Source organism: Capsicum annuum, chromosome 1 (assembly GCF_002878395.1).
Source record: "Capsicum annuum cultivar UCD-10X-F1 chromosome 1, UCD10Xv1.1, whole genome shotgun sequence".
Classification (NCBI taxonomy): domain Eukaryota; kingdom Viridiplantae; phylum Streptophyta; class Magnoliopsida; order Solanales; family Solanaceae; genus Capsicum; species Capsicum annuum.
Window position 1 is genome coordinate 65,961,937 of NC_061111.1, and position 22,320 is coordinate 65,984,256.

Consider the following 22,320-nt stretch of genomic DNA (forward strand, 5'->3'; position numbering starts at 1 on the left):
GATTGAGGTGACATAGTTTGAACATGTGACATTTTTTAACGAAAGAAGAAGGTGTTATTAAATTGTGTTATATTCTTTTCAGTTGATTTATAATAGTGTTGTTATAGAGAATTTGAGTTTTTGTCCCATTTTCTTGTACATCATTATTTTTTAAATTTGGCATAGTTTTAGGATTATTTTTTTTTTAATTTCATCATTGTATTTCTAATTTCTTATATTCTTTTTATTATTATTTTGATTGAGTGTGCTAATTGATATTGTAGAGTAACATGGATGACCAAAGTAGTATGTGGATTTCAAATGGTGATAAATATTTCAAACTTGGAGATTTGTGGAATTGTTATGAAGAGTGGAGTTCATATGGTGTTGGTGCACCTATTCGTTTGAAAGATGATGATGATGATGAAAATGTTATTCAATATTATTCTCCATACTTATCTGCAATTCAGATTTATACAATCAGGTCACTTTCCTCCCCAATAAGGTATGAATGGAAATATACTTACTTATCTTCTCCTATTTTTCTTCGACTAAAGCAAACACAGAGGTTCCTTTCATAAAAAGTCTAAACCAAGCCTTATGTTTTGCGCCTTTATCATATTTTTGGCAACTTACATTTTATCCTTTTATTCTTTGCATTTTATTTCCTTCCATCAGTTTCTTCCTTCACTATATTTTGTATTTCTAATTTGATTTGTTAAAAAATTTTATTGAACTTTATGTAGTCTTATTTATTAGGAAAAATAGTCAGAGAGATTCTTCAGTTATTTCGATTTGTCAACCCTATCTCTGTACTCTATGAAGTTTCATCCAAACACTTGAATCTATTCAAAATTAATGTTTTAGACACCTTTGATCGGTTACTTGACTTATATGGCATTTTATTTTGATAAGCAAGATAAAGTGCATGATTACACGCCTAAAAGTAAGTGAATATAGTAAGTACATTTTAAAAAAATACTAAAATCATAAGGGGGAAATCACATTAAAAAGGAAAAAATAATTAAACAGATTCTCCACAACTGCACCCGTTGCTTTTTCTTTCTCTCTCCCCCTCTTATCATCCCTTCATCTTCTATTGTGACTCCTCCTTGCTCCCCAAACCCACCCACCCACCCACCTTCCTTTTTTCTTAATCTTTTATTTTTATTGCATTTCACCATCATTCAACCATTACAAAAGGAGATTGATAGCAAAGTATCCAAATCTTTTCTATAACAAATATTCAAGATTGAACAAACAAAAATATACAATTTTTTCCTAAGGAGCAAAGAACTGATATTGGAAGACCGGATTCATTATCATTTATTTAAATTCTTTTTTAGGTCTTCAACAACATTCAATAGTATAGAATTTTTTCAAGTTTCGTACCATTTGTTCTGATTTTTTACATACGTCTCAAGTCAATAATTTTTCTCAATTCCCAACATTACTCATTCCTTACAAATTTGTGTCTCCTTCTTTTTTACATTCCTCTTTACCCCACCTCCCCCTCCCCCGTGGACACTGCCTCCCTAATCATTCATTTTTAATTTCGATATTTAAAAAAAAAGAATTTTTTAGATTTCAAAATTTAGAAAAACTCAAGCTCTTAAATGATAGGTAGAGAAGATTCTTGAAAGGTTGATCATTATGGTGGTATAACATGATAATATTTGGATGGTTAGATAATAAGATTGATGATATGTGACTTAGATGGATTTTATATATGCTTTATGATATAGAATCATGATTTAGTAGAGTGTATAAGCTTTTGCAATTTTATCTATAAAAATTAGAGTTTCAGACCTGACATGTCACAAGAACAATGTTTTTAGATTGTTCGTCTCTTGTAGTGAGTATCTTAAAAGTAGAATAGCATTGCCAGCTCTTCGGATCACTGTGACTTAAAGAGGCCATATTTTGAAGTAATAAAAGAGTGTTCTTAATTAACTTTTTATATTTCCTTGTTCATGTATCCCTTTTTTGTCTTCAAACTAGGTTCATGTTGTTTCATCTTCTTACTCTGCACTTATATTATAATCAATTTTTTTGTCTTGTTTCTCAAGATATTTATTCTCCACATATATAGTCATTAATAATGAGTAGATCATGTCTAATTTTTTATCCAGCTCTCTTTTTCTTTACTATAGGTCTTTTTCTTATTTTTTGGGTAGTGGGTTTTATTCATTTGCATATACCCAAAATCTCTCTCTCTTTGGGCTTTCAGCAGGAGAAATATTTTTTTGTCATGTGTCAAGTATTTTACGCATATTATTATTTCTTCCTATCATATCCCATTCAACCAGATTAGTGATTTAGATTAGAAACTCAATTATTCTTGGGTCTCTTTTTCTTTTTGAGGGACAGGGGTAGATTGAGAACCTTACACCTATTTCAACTAACCTTTGGGTTTATTGATGAAGCATCAGGTTCTTTTCTTCCTTCGCATATTATTTTGTATATGGTTAAGCAAATATCTTCAAAGAATCTAGTACATTAATAATTACAGGAGGCATATATGTGCAGTTTGTTATGAAGAGCCCTTTTCACTCCAGAGATTGCTCTGTTTAGATCCTCTTGAAGCACCATGTTATTTGTATGCAACTATCTTTGGATTATTTTATGCCTATTCTTTTCATCTATAAGGATTTTCTTAGTCAAATTTCTAACTTTTAGGTGAGTTGTTGCAAGTTTTTCTTTCTCACCTTCTAATATGTAGTCTCTTAACTCAGTGAGAAATTCTATTTATTTAGATATTCAACTTCGTGCACCCTTGATCTTCTCTTTGATTTTTATGGTCTGAATCAAGGGTATCTCTTGTGGAGTATGGAGATCTTCATAAGCATCTTTGGACTCAAAGATGTGTACATGATTTTCACCTTCAAATTCTTCATCTGGATTAGCTATTAATGTCAAAACATCCTTTGCGTCTGATTCTTTGTTGCTAGTAGGGATGATATTTTTCCTCGATATCATCATCACATGAAGAATTTTCCATGCTAGTTAATGCCTTATTATCGATATTCACCTACAATAAAGTCATATATTCATATTTTTCACCCATCATAATATTTCTTATTGGAGCATGCTGGTCTTATTATTGGCTGGCCTTTTTGTACGCTAGGAACTGAAACCATTCTTAGTCTTTCAGGGTTCTAGGCCTTTTAAAAAATTTGACTCTAATATTACTTGTAAATTTGATTACACCCTAGGCACTTAAAGAAATAGATTATTAAAGAAGTTATGTAAGAAGTAAATTGCAAAATGACAAATCAATTCAATATTTCACATTCAAAATTCATTGCTTAAGAGAGTCAAAAAGCAGAACTTACCTTACGTAGGATGTTTTTCAATATTTTCTATTGGAATCTATCTCGACTTCAAAATAGGTTTACAACTGCCTTTGAAACACCTAAACAAACTGTTTCCTATAATTTTCTACTCCCTCTTAATTTTTACAACTCTAGTCAATGAAGTCCCTTAAAATAAATAAAATAACATCTACTATAATCTAAAGGAAAATAATAAAGATCATGTCTTGAAACCACGAAAAGAAACTAGCTATTACAAACTAAATAAGGGTATAAATAAAACTTGATAGGAATAAACTCTTTGTTACAACAAGAGATTTTTATTTTTTTACTCTTCGTGCAAAACTAGGAACACAATAAGACTGTGTTTGGGTGTGGTCAAACTCCAAAGTTTGGTTAATGTGTTGTTTATATAGGAGTAAGTTTCCACCTTATAGTTATCCAATCCAAGTTGAATGTGATTCAGGCCCTGTTAAGAATTTCAATCCTAATTTGACATGTTCTGTCTTTTGTTAATGCACATTGAGATTCTTTGTCTCCTTGTTTAAAACACTAATTTCATGTGCAAATTACGGTAACCTTTCATGTATAGGTTTTTAGTTACTTGTTCAAATTGTAATTCTCTCATATGACAAGTCTAACAAGAAACCTTGTACACATATAAATAACCTCAATCTTTTATCTTTAAGAAATTCTTTCTCTACTAATAGGAACAAGTACTCAAATAAGTTCCTTTGATAGTGATTCTTGTATATTCATTTTTTCTTAGAGATTCATGAGGACCTAATTCTTGATACTTCAGTCTTCACTTTTCAATATATGAATATTACTTGTACATAATTTATCAACCAAAATTTTAATGTAGCTTCTCAAGATCTTGAATGCACATCTAGAGATCATCTGTTTAAACAAAATCTACTGGTAATAACGCTCATTTAAGTTGCAAGTTAATTCTTACATGTACTCCATTAAGAGAATCCCTCAACGATACAAAGATGAATAGAAAAACTTTAATAGTTTCCCCTCTTTCATTGAATAGCCAATTGTTAATGTTATTTTATTTATACAATTATTTCTGTAAGAGATCAACAAAAAATAAACACGAGAGATTGATAAATAAACAAATAATATTTTTGTCATTTTTTTCTATTAAAAGTATGATTATCACACGAGATCATTTAGTTTCCTCCTAGCAAACTATTAAGTAAATGCTTCTTGCTCTCTTTCTTTTCCTCTTTTCTTTTTCCTCGACACCATTTTAATTTTCACTCCTTTACTATGCTTGGTTGACTTTCTTCTTCTTTTTTTCAACGTTGGAAAGTGTATGACTTGATTTTGCCTGGCCTATTGATAATACTCACCGATACCATCGGAATTGGTAGATGACGATCATTGTTAATAGCTCAACCTATATTGTGGTCGAATTCACAAGGAGCAAAATTAGAATTATAGTCCTATGGGTGTTAAATGGTACTAATAAGCTGCCCAAAATGTGAATAAAATAAAATGTATAAATAAAAAATTGGGGGGGAGGGGAGGGGGCTGGTTTGGCAAGTTTTTGTCAACAACAACTCAAGTCAACAAAGTAAACAACAATTGTGATTTAAATTCAATATGAGGAGAATCTTGGGATCATGTCTACCTAAGGGTAAGTTATGCATGGGTGCATGAAGATTTAATGTATATGCTTGCGATCAATAATATGGTAGGCTAGGTCTAAGATCCTTGAGGCTAGTTTATCAACAAAACCTCAAGAATTTCACTCGTTGACCCTTTCGAATACCTAACAAGTGTGTCAATTTTAACCACCTATTACATTAATTGCGCATTCCTATTTCTAGGAAGATTCCCAAGATATAATCAACTTATTAATTACCCTTATATCTAAGATAGTGAAAATTAGCAAACTACCTCTATTAATTGTCTACTATCGCCTTGTCACCCACATCTCTCCTTCAAGGATGATATGGATTCCAAAAGTTCACTCAAACCCCTCTTTCAAGGATGGTTTGAGCTTTCAAGGGTTTGGAATTTTCATCCACAAATTCATTTTGGGTATTTGAGGATTTCACCCACAAATTCTAACTAATTTAATCAAGCAATGGCAAATCCCATCATCAACAAACTAGCATATACATAAATACATCACAACCCATACATAATTGCACCTTAGTTAAACATAATCTCAAGACAATGAAGTTTAGCTACTCATGAAGAAAAGACAGAAAAATCTAGCATAAGAATTGTTCAAAGCATCCATTCTTCAATTATGCTAAATTTAAAGTCTTCAAATCAAAATATAAAATGTTCCTAAATTAGGATTTAAACTTCAAATTCAAAATGTTGCAAGAGTGTAGGATACCCAAAAGAGAAAGGATTTTAGCTTTTAAAAGGAATTGGGTTCGACTGCATGAATTTATAAAACTGCCCCTGGGTACATTTCTCACTTATCCACGATCCTTGTATCTTGTCCGATATCGTGGCACTTTGACCTGCTTGACTGACTGTAATCGTGGTAACTGAGGCTTGTTCCTACTTTAGGTCTTTCAGTTGCACTTCTATCCCCTTTTTGGTCCTTTTTAGCTCAAATCCACATCTTTCATCTCCTAACCTGTATGCCTACAGAATGTGAAAATTAGTGCATTTAATTACCAATTTGTCTCACTTATACATTCATATCATAGTAGTCTGAACGATTATTGAGCGCAGTTGATTGATAAATTCACCACTCATCAACACCCCCAACTTAAAACATTTTTTATCCTCAAGCAACACTACTTCTTACCATGAGACAATCCATATGTATGGACAAATCATATGACCCAATGATCACCATGAATTTAACTTGATTACTACCACAAATAGCTCTTCAAACATGGGTAAAGCTACTTTTACGATAGCCCTCAATATAAAATATGATTTTCAAGGATACAAAATACTTCAAAGAGCAACCATGCAACAATCACTATTACTCTAGAAGTGACTCACCTTTTGACCTCAGCTACATTATACTCTTTTTGCCTCATTTCTTGAGAGATAATAATATCACCCACCTCAACTTGTTTACACGCTTCCTCACAAGAAGGAAAATTTCACACGCTAAGTTATCAAATATGAAATAAAGGATTTAAGTGCAAAACTCTCTCTCCCAAGGACTCTGTATACTAACAAGTACCATACCATAGGCTTTTCTCTTTTTTCAATCGCCACTACAATGAATACACTTGGTTGGAGATCTCAAAGGGATTTTTGAGCTTGTAATGTAGGTTTCGGGTAGGGTAGGATAACATTTAGGAGCAACATGGCTATTCCCTTCTTGAAGATCTACATCACACTATTCTATCCAACTTTTGATCATAGGCCACTTCTTTTATTTTCACTCTTTTCATATGTGCCTACTTTTATTTCCTTGGCTCATCCATTTTCTTTTTATTTCTTTTTCTTGCAGATTTTGTGCTTTTCTTTCCTTTGTTGGATCCTTTCTTTTTCTTATTCATTCGCTCTCAATGCTTAATCTCTTAGGCACTCACTTATAACTTTGTCAACCAAATTTACCTCTTCCAATCTTCAACACCCCTAACTTAGGTTTTTAGCCTCAAGGTGCATTTTAAAGTTCAAGGAGGATAGGGTTCAAAAGAGGGATAAGACTTTAAAGGCTCACAACTTGTAATGTATTTTCCAAAGACAGGTCCAAAGGCTCAAATTGGGTGACTAGGGATAATATCTATGCAAGCGTAGGCTTTTTAGGCTAAAGTGGACTTCCAATGTTACAAAGATGGCCTAGGATCATCTCACCAACCAAGTACAATCAAAATTAGCCTTGAGAGATAAATGGAGCAAGTTCTAGATAGTACAAGTACACATGAGATTTGGACAAACAAGCACACCACACATGGCATGCAAATTCTCCAAGGAGACTAAATTGTCTATCCCACTAAGGACAAAAATAGAGTATCTATCAATTTTCACAGGCCAAAATTTTTGGAGTCACAAAAAGAAAAAAAGTATTCTTACAAGGTCGCTAACGTCCATGCCCTTGATTTTTTTTTTTGAAATATTTTGGACGGGGTGGGAGGGGATGTTTGCTTTGCATTTGCACCACGCATAATTTGTTAATTATGGCACCAACCCAAGCCCTTGTCTCACATTTTGGCTTTCATACGGGCAAACCATATGTCTACTCAGACTTCACCATAGGCATAAATGGTATTCCAAATCCAAAATGCCACAGGTACTTAGACTTCCATTGTATTTGTGACCTCGATGCCACGGGCACTCAGACTTCCCCTGCATCCATGGCTCAAAAACCACCCAATTACGATGTTGTTTCCCTTAAAAATGTCATCACTTAGTCTATCATAGGGAAAATCTTGTCCAATATTGCCATACACAAAACAAAGATAAAGTAAAAAGTCTAAAAAAAAATGACTAATCTATGCAAATATGGGCACCATCAGAGTGTCGAATTATTACAACCCAAATAAAAAATAAAAATCACCTAAAAGGACATAAAATATCCAGAAATATCAATAATACAGGACCAAATAAATAAATGCACAGACAAGCACCCCCAACTAAAAAGCTTGCAGTGTCCTTACTGCATAATAATAAAGCATAAGAAGGGATAAGGGTGCTCCTTGAAATTGCATCAAGAGTTGCTTTCGCCCTCAAACTCCATATCATCATCTGCATCCTCAGACTCTAATACTTTCTCCAAGCATATTTCTCTTTCTGAAAATATATTTGTTCTAAGAAGATCACCATAATATTGAGTGTGGCACTGGGGGGTCATGAATCAGACTTAGTCGTACTCTTCCATGAGGTAATCCTGAAAAACATAAAGACAACACAACTACATTAATCATCAATATTTTCATATATAAACTATGATATATTGTCCAATAAAACTCATGAGATGGGTATTAGGTGTGGCTTGGATAAGAGTTTGGAGTGCAGAATTTATGACCCAGGCAAAAAAGCAGCTTCAGTTAGCACAATCGAGGGCCATAGAGTCGCGATCGCAGTACCTGAGACCAATTTTAAGCCAAAATTCCAAATGTCTAAGAATTCAAATTTCAGGACAAAACATGTTCTACAACAAGAATTTGTGCTAAAAGCATTGAACATGGTTACTAGATACTTGATTATGCCCTTATAATGTAAAAACCACTAGTGAAGACTCATTTGGGCATTTGATTGAGCACTTGATGTGCACCCTTCATTGTACTTAATTTCACACACAACTTGGGTACTCAAGACTTCCCCACGCGTGTGCACACCATATTCTAGTGGCTAACAACCACACAAGTTAATTTCACCATATATTTAGAAATGAAAATCATAGATTTAAGCCCTCCCTATAACATGCATTCCATGGCCTATTTCCAACAATTAAAGCATGGATTCGAAGCACTTACTGGAGGAATGCAAGGATGCTTTTAGAATGAATAAAATTTGGACAGGAATGGGTCCAATTTGATTAAAAAATTGAGAAGAGAGTGTGATGAAAATAGGAGATTCGGATGGTCATATAACTGATTTGACCACGATCGTGGTCAGGGGTTCATAATCGCAGACACGCGGGTGACCGCGATAGCGACCAAGGTCCCACGATTGTGGTAACTAAGGACATTTCTGTACCTCTGTTTTCCCTTGTTCAGCTAATTACTCAATCTTGGCACACTTTCCCCTGTTCAATCCAACATGCAAAAATTTCATATTTTCCCCTTCACAAACTCATTCAACATACTCCATAGTACCACAAATGCATGGATTAATCAAATGACAAAATAAAAATCTACCCTAAGAGATTAAAAATAAAGGATACGGCCACTTTCATGGCATTTTGGTCCATCTCACAATCTAATACCACAAAATCCATTGAAAGTATGAATTTATCCACTTTCACCAATACATGGAACAAAACACCAAATGGTTTCTTTATGGATCGATCCGCCATCAAGAGCTTCATCGATGTCTGAGTAGAGGTAATCAATCCAAGCCTCCGATATATTGAAAAGGGCATGAGATTAATACTTTCACCAAGATCACATAAAGCTTTTTTAAACTTATGTGTCTTGATGGTGCATGGAATGAAAAAGGCCCCGGGGTTCTCTTTCTTTTCCGTCATTTCACTACTCATGATAGCACTACACCCATGGGTGACTTAAATGGCATCACCTTCAACAAGCTTCTTCTTTGACATAAATTTCTTCATAAGCTTCCCCGGAATTTCTTGCATCGCCTTAAGCAACAAAATATTGATAAAGAGGTTACTAAGCTTGGCTATGAATTTCTAAAGCATATCACTCTCCTCTTTATTCTTAAGCCTTTATAAAAGTGGAAGAGGTATTTGAACGGTGGTCAATGCATCACTTTGTGGCTTGTCATTTTCTACTTTCATCGATTCTTTTTCATCCCCTTCTTCTTGAGATTTCAGGATTTCTTCTCGTGGCTCAACCACAACCCTTTTTCATATTCATTTGCTCAACTTTGAGTTCTTTTGCACCAATATTTTCTCCTCCGACTTCCTTCAAATGTTAACTAAGAGTCTTCCCACTCCTAGTGACTGTTACCAACACTTGAGCTTTATTTTTTGGGTTCACAATAGTGTCACTAAGAAGACACCCCTTTAGTCTTGCATTCAATTGAGTGAAGATTTACCCGATTTGCATTTCTAATTATTTGATATAAGCAGAGTGGGACACAACTGTTTGGTTGAATTGCAAAAAATTGCCTTTTAATTCACAGACCATTTTGTCCGTACCCTCCACTTTCATTAAAATTCTTGCCAAGACATCTTTGGTTTTGTATTTATCAGGATCAATGGAGCTACCTTCTTTTTTCTTTCCTTTCGTTCCGATCTTGGTTCTCACCTTGTCTTTGATAGGTGGGCCAGGAAACCCCCAAATAATTGGCCAAATACTAAATCTCCTCATCAAGATTCTTGACATCTTCATCATCATAGGCCTTGGATGCCACGGAATTCACCGCCTTTGTGGGTGTACCCATAACATGTTTCATCAAAAACTCTAATTGAGTCATCATTTTTGCCATATTCTCTATTTTCTCCTCATCTCTCTTTCTTTATTCCTTGTCAACCAAGGAGTTAGTAGGAGATCCTTTTGGTACCTCAGAATCCAAGGTATGCCACCCCCGATTTTGCTTGGTAACTTCCTCAAGAAAATTTGTAGCCACTTGATAAGTCAACCTCACTAGAGAGCCCCATGCCGCATTGTCTACTACAGTTTTGTTAAGAGGATCAAGATCCTGGTTGAATATTTGAAGAAGCATCTTCTCTGGGACCTCGTGGTTGGGATATTGCATGAGTTTTTCGTTGAATCTTTCCCACACTTCGTACAAGGGTTCTCCATTGAATTACCTAAAGTTGATGATCTCATCATGCAATTAGAGCATTTTAGAGGGTGGGAAATACCGGTTAATAAAGGCCACGATAAGTTCATTCTACGAAGTAATCGAGCCAGCCGAAGGAGAGCGAAGCCATAATACCACCTCCCCTATCAGCTCATCCGAAACTAGAGCTAGAAACGCTTTATTTCGTTTCGTTCCCGTTCTTCATTTCCTTCTTCTCGAATCCAAGGGGGACTTCTCATATACCACCTTGGGACTAGATAGCCATAAATGGAAAGCAGATGAAGCGAGAGAAAACGGGAAAAGGCGCAAACGAATGGACTCTTAGGTTATGTTCGCAATATCAAAGGGTGCTCATACTTCCACGAAGTTCTTCAAATAGAAGTTGGGGTCCTCATAAGCTTGCCCACTAAAAAGCCCTTTCATTTGTAGCATAAGCAATATAATGCTCATGACATTAAAGACACAGTTTCTATGAGTAGGACAGATACGGATGGCACTTGAATGTCCAACTTCATTGAGTTGCTCTTCGTTATCAAGAGGACTATTGAAGGATCTGGAAACACTTGCATTGTCAGTCATAATTTCGTGAACACTATGGGAATCACCTAAAACGGGGAAACAAAAACAATAATCAAAATAAATAAAAAAATAACTACAGGTGTACTCAAAGTAACATTAAACACTGCACAAGTAAAAACTAAATTTCACTTCCCGACAATGACGCTAATTTGATAAGTTCACCTATACCATCAAAATTGGTAGAGAACGATCGTTGCCAATAGCTCAACTTATGTTGAGGTCAAATCCACGAGAAGCGAAATTAGAATTCTAGTCCTATAGGTGTTAAATGGTACTAATAAGCTACACGCAATGTGAATAAAATAAAACACATAAATAAAAATTGGGAGGGGGTGCTGGCAAGTATTTGTCAATAAGAACTCAAGTCAACAAAGTGAACAACAACTATGATTTAAATTCGATATGAGGAGAATCTTGGGACTATGTCTACCTAAGGGCAAGTTATGCATGGGTGCATGAAGATTTATTGTATATGCTAGTTATCAATAGTATGGTAGGCTAGGTCTAAGATCCTTGAGGCTACTTTATCAGCAGAACCTCAAGAATTTCACTCGTTGGCCCTTTCGGGTACCTAACAAGTGTGTCAATTTCAATCACTTATTACCTCAATTGGGTATCCCTATTTCTAGGAGATTCCTAAGATATAGTCAACTTCTTAATCACGCTTATATCTAAGATGGTGAAAATTAGAAAACTACATTCATTAATTATCTCTTATCGTCTTGTCACCTATATCCCTCTTTCAAGGATAATATGGGTTCCAAAAGATCACCCAAACCGCTCTTTCAAGGATGGTTTGAGCTTTCAAGAGTTTGGGGTTTTCACCCACAAACCTATTTTGGGTATTTGAGGTTTTCACCCACAAATTCCAACTAATTTAATCAAGCAGTAGCAAAACCCATCATCAACAAACTAGCATATACACAAATGCATCACAACCCATACACAATTGCACCTTAGTTCAACATAATCCCAAGACAATGAAAGTTTAGCTACTAATGAAGAAAAGAGAGAAAAATTTACCATAAGGATTGTTCAAAGAATTCATTCTTCAATTATGCTAAATTCAAAGTCTCCAAATCAAAATACAAAATGTTGCCCAAATTAGGATTTAAACTTCAAATTTCAAATGTTGCAAGAGTGTAGAATGCCCAAAAGAGAAGGGTTTTAGATTTTCAAAGAAATTGGGTTCAATTGCATGAATTTAAAAAACTACCCCTAGGTATATTTCCCGCTCGCGGCTACCGCAACGGCAAGGACATCGCGATCGTGGCACTTTGACCTGCTTGACTGACCGGGTTGCAGCCCACGCACCGCGATCGCGGTAACTGAGGCTTGTTCCTGCTTCAGGTCTTTCAGTTGTACTTTTGTCTCCTTTTTGGTCCTTTTCAACTCAAATCCACATCTTTCATTCTCCTAACCTCTATGCTACAAAATATGAAAATTAGTGCATTTAATCACCAATTTATCTCACTTATACATTCAAATTATAGTAGTGTGCATGATTGTTGAGTGCAATTGAGTGGTGAATTCACCACTGATCTCCTATCACCATACACCATAGTCCATTCCACTTTTTTGTCTATTTTGTTATCGACTGAAAAAATAAACATTTAATTTACCTCTTTTTAAGTTTTAGATGTATCGTGAACTAACATTTAAATAATTAGTTGACTTTGGCCTAAGGTCTATTTTTCTTTTTGATTACAATTTTAAGTAAAACTTATACATGTAAAATTACCATAGACCGTAAATTCTGTTAATGTACATTTGAAATTTCTGAAAATTATAACTAAAGAAAAATTATTGTTTGACTTTTCAACATGATCCATACTGCCCAATAAGTTTTTGTCAAATCTTTAAAAAAATATATATATAACATACACACAAAATTTATTTACGAACCAAAAAGCAAAATAAAATTATGAATTAAAACTTCATAAACTAAAAATTTTGACTCTCACTCGCTTTTTAAATAAATATGGCGGAAAGAGATGTACAATAAAGATATGCCAACACAATTAGTGACTCGGAAAAAACATGCGAACAAAATTAATGTAGGAAGTGTGTAAAAAGAAAACGGATAATTGAAAATGCGGATTTATGCGGAAAGAAGAATGGATTATTTAGGCTTTTTCTATTTTTGGATCGTTGGTCGAAATTAAATGCATGTGCTCGTTCAAAGTATTAGAAAATAGTGACAGAAAAAATGATTGTGTAAGTTTAAGAACAGTGAAACTTTAGCAGAATCACTATTGAAGAAAAACTTCAAGTCGAACTACTTCACTAGGAAACAAAGTCAAATTTCTTATGAACTAGATATCCTACTATTCTGTGTATTTAATATTATTAAAATTCTTGAGAAAAATAATTCTCAGATTGTAGGAAGAATGCACGTTCTGCATCTTTTTGAAGAACAGAAGAAGAGATTATTGTATCCTCATTTTCTCGGTAATAACCATAGAAGTTACAAAGTGTGGGGTAACTTCTTTGTAGGTTCTTTATTTTTTACTAATCTTATCTCTTGTAAACGTTTCAGGTCAGTACACAACCTAGACAGAAAATCTAATAACTCCCACTTCGCTTGTGATGGCTAGACACAAAAACAATATCATATCAATAATACATGTAATACGTATAGACAAATATTTTATGTGACCTGTGAGCACAAATAGTCGTATTGTTAAGGTTTTATAAGATCTCCATGTAGGAATTCAATTAGATAAAGGAAATAATTCACTACTAACATGATAATCTTATAACTCAGCAATACTCCATACGTTATTTACTACTTCTGTAGCTAGTAATCTGATGCCTCATCCTTTAAAGAGGTGAATTTGAGTTTATATTTAACTTTATATTCACAATTATACTTGATACCTTTACGGTGAGTATGAAGGTCAGCATGCGTATACAAATTAAATTATTGATTTTAATTATCCTCCCTTTTTACTAGAATCTATCCATTCTAAATCAACTTCTTTCCTAGATGTTTACTGCATTGTCAAATCACTGATGACTTTAGTGACATGCTAAAATAGCAACATTGATTAAAACTTCAAAAAATAGTTAAAGCTCAAAGGATATTTCAATAAAAAGATAATATAATTTTTTGGCATCTCACATGATGAAGAAGCAGTGATCTATTCTTTCATTAATCCACCGATCTCTAAGCACATGTGGTATGAATCAAGTGTTATGGTGATAAGAATCGTGTTATTTGAATAAATAAGAAAACAATGTGAAAGCGAAAATACTAGGATTAAAGACAAGAACTAAAAGATATATAAAATTCGAGAATAAAATCTCCAAATTTCAAGATAAATGCTAAGAATCCTAATTAATTTTAGTATTCAAAATTAGCGGATTGAGACTAATTCAAGAACTTAGATTAGAAGTGATCTAGAATCCAATTTTAAAGAAACTAAAGACAACAATTAGTATAAGGCTAATCACCTTCTTTAATTAACTTTAACAGAAACCAAAGATATCAAGTTAAAAATTAATCTTACCTCCTAAAAAATCATTCTTATTAGGTTGCAAATAAATTCATAGTCACCACACTCACCTTGTAAAGAAGAGAAACTTCTCAAATAATATTTATCATAATGTTGTCTAATTGAAAATAACAAAATTCATCCCTATATAGAGAGAGAAAAAACCTATCCCAAATATCATGGGATTCTAATTCTACTTTTATGAAAATAAATAAATTTAGAAAACTTTAAACAAGGAAACTTTAAATTAGAAAACCTTTAAACTAGGAAATATTAAACTAGATAACTTTTAAACTAGAAAACTTTAAATTAGGAAAACAAAAGTTTTCGAATTTAATCAAAATTCATATGGGCCCAATCTTCTTCGTTTGGGCTTGGACTTTTGAATCATAAAATATGTGTATCACTTAGCCCATGCTTCTCCATAATTCTTGGATTCATTCTGGGTCTCTTCTTCCATCATAAGCATTTTCTTGATTCACGTAAAAGCTCATTAATCTTAATGCAAGTGGGTTAGCGTGGATACTATCATTTCCTTCTTTTTGAAAATAATTAGTCCTCGAATTAAAATTCCACAAAATCAAGAAGACGTACAATAGTAAATAACGTCCACTACTTGAAAACAACAATTATAGGGAAAAAAATAAGATAGTGACCATGCGTCTACTTAACCCAATTAATCCTTGCATGTATAAATACACCTTAATAAAACATGCGGAAATCATCATCCCAATAGAAAATGTTCTTTCTTGTATGAACACAACAAAATTCATATATAGATGATGTAGAAAATGATATGGGCCTCTCCAATTTAACTCTATCAACAAAGTACTCCAATGGACTTGTCAAAGACGACGTAAGCTCCATGCAATATGTATCAAATTGAACACTTTTATAATATAGCCAACCATCCTCAATTACACTTTTCAAAAAGTTTTCCACATAAAACCTATTTACATCAACATATGAGTTTTTAAAAAGGTTAGAATAATCTTTCAATCAAAATACAATCTCCATTAAATTTTATGTGGTCGCTCAAACTCACTAACAAGGAATCGTGAATAGGTTCAACAAAGGATATTTAATCACTAGTATCATAATAGTCATGTACTTCCTCATTATTAGTAACAAACACCTTTTTAATCGTACAATCATCAAGACATAAAGAATTATGACTCATCATACAAAGCGAATCATATTTCAATAAATCATCACACAAAAACTTATTTGACACAAGAATAAGAAAGAAAGAATTATCAAACTCATTCCAAACTTCTTCCTATAAACACCACCCCTCTTCTCAACAAGTAGGAATTCATATTCAACTTTGTCATATTCATATTCAACTTTGTCATACTCAATTTTAAAAGGCAACAAATTAATCATATGGTTGAACTTGTAGGTTGTAATTAATGACTTATTATAGAGAAAAATATAATCATCATTCTCAAACATAATAAATTCACCAGCATAAGAATTAAGAGTGTAATTCATCAACTTCAAAAAGACCTTAAGTGTTCTAGAAATTCCAAGAATATGGATAAACCAATCATCATACCGTACTTGATCTTATGTAGTAAAAGAATAATATCATCTCATTTTTCTTGTTCATTGGCGTTGGATCTACATTTACCTTGTTGGACTTTTTATCATGAATCTTATCTTATACAAGTTCAAAATACTTCTTTTTACTTATATCCTTCTCGTGAATAGATACTTTCTCAATGATACATGTAGTTTCAACCACCTTGGTATTAAGTTCATCCAATAAAGCATTTTCAATGCAAACTTTTTCATAAGTACCTACAAGAGAGAGTCAAAACAACTAGAAAAAGAAATTGGAATGTTAGAGTAGGTATAAGAAATAACCTTACTCAAACTCACTTGTAGTTCTCTCTCTTCCTCACGATCATCCCTCTTTTTTTTACTCTCATAATCATATCTCTTCTCTTTTTACTTGATCTCACTTGACATCTCATTCTCTCCGCACAATATAACCTCTTCATTTTTCTTTCTTCAGATGTCAACATGCACTCTCTTACTCATCATATTTTTTTCTCTCTAAAAAATTTTCACTGCTTCTTTCATACTTTTCTGATCTTCATAAACTTGAGATAGAGTTAAGGTACAAGTTTATATTTTCTTTTGTTTAGTTCAAGAGAAACTTTATTCTTTCCCCTATCATAAATTGCATTCCTATTAAATTGTCATGAACGTACAAGAATGATATGACAATCTTGCATTGCAATTACATCATACCATTATCTGAGTATCTTTCAATGGAGAAAGAAATCATGAATTGCTTAGTCGCCTTAAGTTCACCAAAATCATTCAACCATTGTCGCTTATAAAGAACAGTATGTTTGATGCATGTAAGTTCCAACTTCTTCATCATGTATGAACTTATCACATTAGCACCACTTTCAAAATCAATAATCATAGAGAAAATATTATCCTTTACTCCATCACCTTGTATGAAAATACTTCTTCTCAAATCAATTATATTAATCGGGTTAGGTGGATTTTGGGTGACCTTTAATATATTGAGTCGGACGAAAATTCTTTCAAGTGTCTTGACTATGTCGTAGTTTTGAGTTCCAGCATCAGAATCCTTTACTACTTGAGTCATCCCCAAAAAGAAAAAATAATTTCTTAATTTGACTTTTTTTTTCTCTATTGATCTTGCCCCTCTTGCCTGTTTTCGCTTAAATTACAATCTTTGGTTGATTCCTTTAGAATTTATATATTAATCCTACTAGTAGCAATCCTTTTAGAAGTAAGATGTAAAGAGAGAAAAAAACTACCAACTCCAAGACTAATTGGGTTTGTGAGACAAGAAAAAGATAAACTTATGCAAAAAAAACTGGAAAAAAAAAACTAAATTTTTCTTATTCTTGGTATTCCTTCTTGATGTTGAAAAAATAAGAAAGACTCTTAATTTGCAAGTGTTTTACCCTTTTTAAATTTGGATATGTATTTTAATAATAAAAAAATTAGCTTTTTTTGAAATTTCAAGTTTAACCAAAAAAATTAAAATAAAAAGAATTAACTTTTTTTAAACTATCAAGATTATCAAGAACAAAACCTTAATAGAATCGCTCTAATTCGACTTACAAGAATCAGGTTGCTTGAATAAACAAGAAAACAGTGTGGAAGCAAAAATACTAAGATTAAAGACAGGAATTGAAAGATTTGTAAAATTCGAGAATAAAATTTTCAATTTCAAAATAAGTGTTAAGAACCCTAATTGATCTTAGTATTCAAAATTAGCAGATTAAAACTAATTATGATACTAATAGAGTCAATTCAAGAACTTAGATCAAAAGTGATTTAGACCTCTATTTTGATTAAACTAAAGACAAAAACTAATATAAGACTAATCACCTTCTTTACCTCCTGAAGAATCATTCTTATAAGGTTGCAAGATAAAATCATAGTCATCACACACAAAGGTGTAAAGAAGAAAAACCTCTCAAATAATATTATTCATCATATTGTCTAATTGAAAATACAAAATTTCATCCTTATATATAGAGAAAAACTTATCTCAAATAGTATGGGATTCGAATTCTACTTTTACGAAAATAAATAAATCTAGGAAACTTTAAACTAGAAAATATTTAAACTAGGAAACATGAAACTATGTAACTTTTAAATTAGGAAAATAAAAATTCTGAATTTAATCAAAGTTCATATGGGCCCAATCTTCTTTGTTTGAGCTTGGACATTTGAATCATGAAATATGTGTAACACTTAGCCAGTGCTTCTCCATAATTCTTGAACTCTTTTTTGGATTCTTCTTCCATTATAAGCATCTTCTTGATTCACATAAAAGTCCATTAATCTTAATGCAAGTGGGCAAACTTGGATGTTATCATATAGTGTTCTCACCTCGCAATGGTACATATATCTCATTTTTTCACTCATTCAACACCGAATAGATCTTAATCCAGACACCTCTAGATATCTAAGTTTCTCTCTTTAATGATCCTCCAACTCACCTTCTTCGGTAAACTCACATTTGGCTTACAAAACAAGTCATAAAATCGTTGTGGAACTCATCTCTTCTTGTTCCTTAGTGTAAAAGGTGATAGCCCGTGTGAGAGAGTCAATCTGATGATTTGTTCGACACACTTTATCAATTAAAATACATCATTATATGCATAAGAGATATGAGCATACATTCAAAAGTCAGATATTGATGTGAATGTTATAACAATCAAGTCATTTTACAATATAAAAATATGATCATATCCTATGAAAAACTTGAGTCATAACATGTTTCTCAAACAAGTCTCTAGATATTGCTTTTGTAAAAGGATCAACAATCATTTCTCGCGTACGAATTTATTATAAATTTATGTCTCCACTTTTTATTATGTCTTTCATAAAGTTATATTTAATGTCAATGTATTTGATCTTGTTGCGGATACTAAGGATCCTTTGTCTATGAGATAACTGCTTGACTGTCACAATATAAAATCACGAGATCCTAAAAATCTTGCAATATTCAAATGCTCAAAAAATCTTGTCAACCAAGGACTAACAGAATTTCATTGAAGACTTGCTTCAAGTCTTATCCAAGTTTCACTAGGAAATAAAGTCAAATTTCTCACAAACTAGATATCCTATTATTGTCTGTTTATGAATTCTTAAAGCTATTGAGAAAAGAAATTGCATATTGTTAGAAGAAAGCGTGTTTTGTATCTTTTTAAAGAAGAGATGTTACTGTATCCCCCACTTTCATGTTAATAACCGCAAAGATTATTAAGTGTAGGGTAATTTTTCTATAGATTTTTTTCTTTTAACCTTCTAAACTCATCTCTCCTAGATAATAGGGTCGGGTAAATCTAAATGGAGCGACCCAAAACCTAGACGGAAAATCCTACACAAATTAACAATACTGATTGTGTACATAATATGCCTATTTACATATATAAGATTTTCATTATTACTTTATTAGGATACCAACTTGAACAAATTTTTGAAGTAAATGATGATCCCTTTATGTGTTGTGTAGAAACTCATCTTCTGGAAGTCATGATGTCGATTTCGAGATGGAATCTTGGAGTGATGCAAGTGAAAGTAGTGGGAAGCTGTCGAGATCTTTAAGTAACAACTCTGTTTCTGCAGATTCATCTTTTGAGTCGGGGGCTTCAAGAGATCGCCTCGGCTGTCTCTATTTTCAGTATTCTGAGACATGCTCTCCTTTCTGGAGAATTCCCTTTTCAGATAAGGTACCACATTTAATCTGATGCTCTAATTATTCTTGCTGTGGAAGATGTGGAGGGAGGGCATAAATGGGTTGAGAGTGTTGATTCATTTCACTGAAATGTCAATGTCATGTGAGATTGGGTGTTCACCTTGGACATCCCTAATCGAGGAGGGGTACATTTGAGCTACTTGAGTAATGAGGGCGCATGGTTGGTATTAAAAGTATAAAAAAGGAGAAAATTGATCCTTTCCGCAGAGTAAAGGATTCAGATTTGACTCCATTTCCCTTTAAGTTATCTAATTTTCAAGGAGAACAAAACTCAGGACTGCCAAATGGCCAACCCTAAAAGAGACATTGCTCTTTTTATATAAAAAAAAAAGCTGCTAGCTAGGTTAATCATTTCGTCCATATACTTAGATTTGGTGAGAAAGTTATCCAATAATTGTGTTGATGAAAGATAATCATATATAATTTAGACACTTATGTTAAACAGGATTTTGATCAACAGTATTATGTCACAACTTTTTATGAAGCTAATATATGTTTGGGCTGCTATAGATCATTGAATTTGCTCAGAACTTTCCTGGACTCGTGACGCTGAAGAGCACTGACTTGTCTGCTGCAAGTTGGATGGCTGTTGCTTGGTACATATATATTGATCTTCTTAGTCTTCATGTTTTCCCTTTGACAACTCTAGTGAAAGATGACAGAAATGTTCTCTCTCTCTCATGTTTAGTCAGTTTATTTACATATCTAAGTTAATTGCTTTACCTCATTATTAGGTATCCAATCTACCATGTTCCAATGAAAGGAATTACTAAAAATGTTTCAACAAGCTTCCTTACTTACCATACATTGTCATCATCTTTCCAAGGTACGTGTCTTAATCAGTTGAAGCGTTCCTTAATTACCGTTTTTCTCTAAGGTTACCAATCAATATTCACTTGAGCCGAGGGTCCTTTGAAAACAGACTCTCTACCTCCACGATGTAGGAATAAGGTCTGCGTACACTATGTGGGACTTCACTGAATATGTTGTTGTACCAATCAACATTCATTCATCATGCATATATTTGCCTTTTCAGCGACCTGATTGTATAAATATCTTTTACATCATCACTATCACTCTTACTTTAACATTTTTCTATAGTTGCCTTTATGTTGATCACCTTACCTTTATCACTGTTGTAATTATAACTAAAGTTCCCAAAGTATCTTTTGTTATTCCAAATTTGTAAGGAATGAACTAGTGAAATCTTCAGTTCCACCTACTTGACTAAGTGAGTAGCCTTTCGTTTTCAGATGCTGTAGAAGAGAAAATTGATGGAGAAAGGAAGGGCGGGAGCGGAATTCGTCTTAGTCCGTTCGGGTTAGCTGCATACAGGATGCAAAATGATCTATGGCTAAACACTAATACACCAAAGGACTATGAAACACTGATTGATCTTCAGAGTGCTGCCGATTCATGGCTGAAGCAGCTTTCCTACAGTCACCATGACTTTAATTTCTTCACCGCACATTCTAACATGGAGCCTGCAGGTTACTCATTGTGAACTCATTCACAACCTCCACCGCCATCGTTCTTGTTATGTTTTTTAGATAGTTTTCTCCAAGAAACTGAAAAATTGGTGTACCCTCTTTCTTAAGTATTATCTAGTTTTCTAGAGGAAACTGAAACTGATATACCCTCTTTCTTATGTATTATCTAGTTTTCTCGAGGAAACTGAAACTGATATACCCTCTTTCAACTCATTTGATGGCGGAAAATTGTTAGATTGTATAAGACATATTTCCTTTGTGAATTAAGGAATTGGGAGAATTTCAGTCTTATACCAAAACAGCTCTAGAGTTGGTAAACATTTCATGCAGCTCGATAATTTAACAAGAACTAAAACTTTGGGCCTAGGCCTTCAACCAACCAGTTTAAGCTTGGGCATTTGCTCAACACTCTGCACAGTTGCTATCATTGCAATCTCTCAACAAGTTGCCACATGTTTCCTTATGTTGACGTACAAACCGCAATAAATTAAGTCCAAAGTTGTATACACTTCAATCTTCTTTTTCCCTAACCATGGTGTCCGAGTTAGTTTCACGCATCTCAATTAATTCCACAGATGATCTATCAATGCATCAGGTACCTCTGACCACCAAGGCTAGTACAGACAAGAAGAAATCACCTTATATTTTTGTCTATGTTGGAATTTGAACCTAAGACCTCATGATTCTCAATTCACTTCATTGACTACTAGGTCACACCCTTAGATACTCTTCTTTCTTTTTTATAATCTAAAAATCCCCAAATGTCGGTGAAGCACGATTCAAAACATGGATGAAGGTCCTGTACACTCTTATCTTTCTTCACT

General features: G+C 33.3%; 1 protein-coding gene across 1 annotated transcript; it reads left to right on the top strand.

The window, feature by feature from the left end:
* The first annotated feature begins 269 nt into the window (after nucleotides 1–269).
* LOC107877440 lies at nucleotides 270–21,778 on the top strand. The gene is made up of 5 exons (XM_016724092.2): nucleotides 270–484; nucleotides 19,764–19,980; nucleotides 20,517–20,602; nucleotides 20,741–20,832; nucleotides 21,260–21,778. The coding sequence occupies exons 1-5, from the start codon at nucleotides 270–272 to the stop codon at nucleotides 21,508–21,510; spliced, it is 861 nt and encodes a 286-aa protein (XP_016579578.2). The 3' UTR covers nucleotides 21,511–21,778.
* Nucleotides 21,779–22,320: the final 542 nt, after the last annotated feature.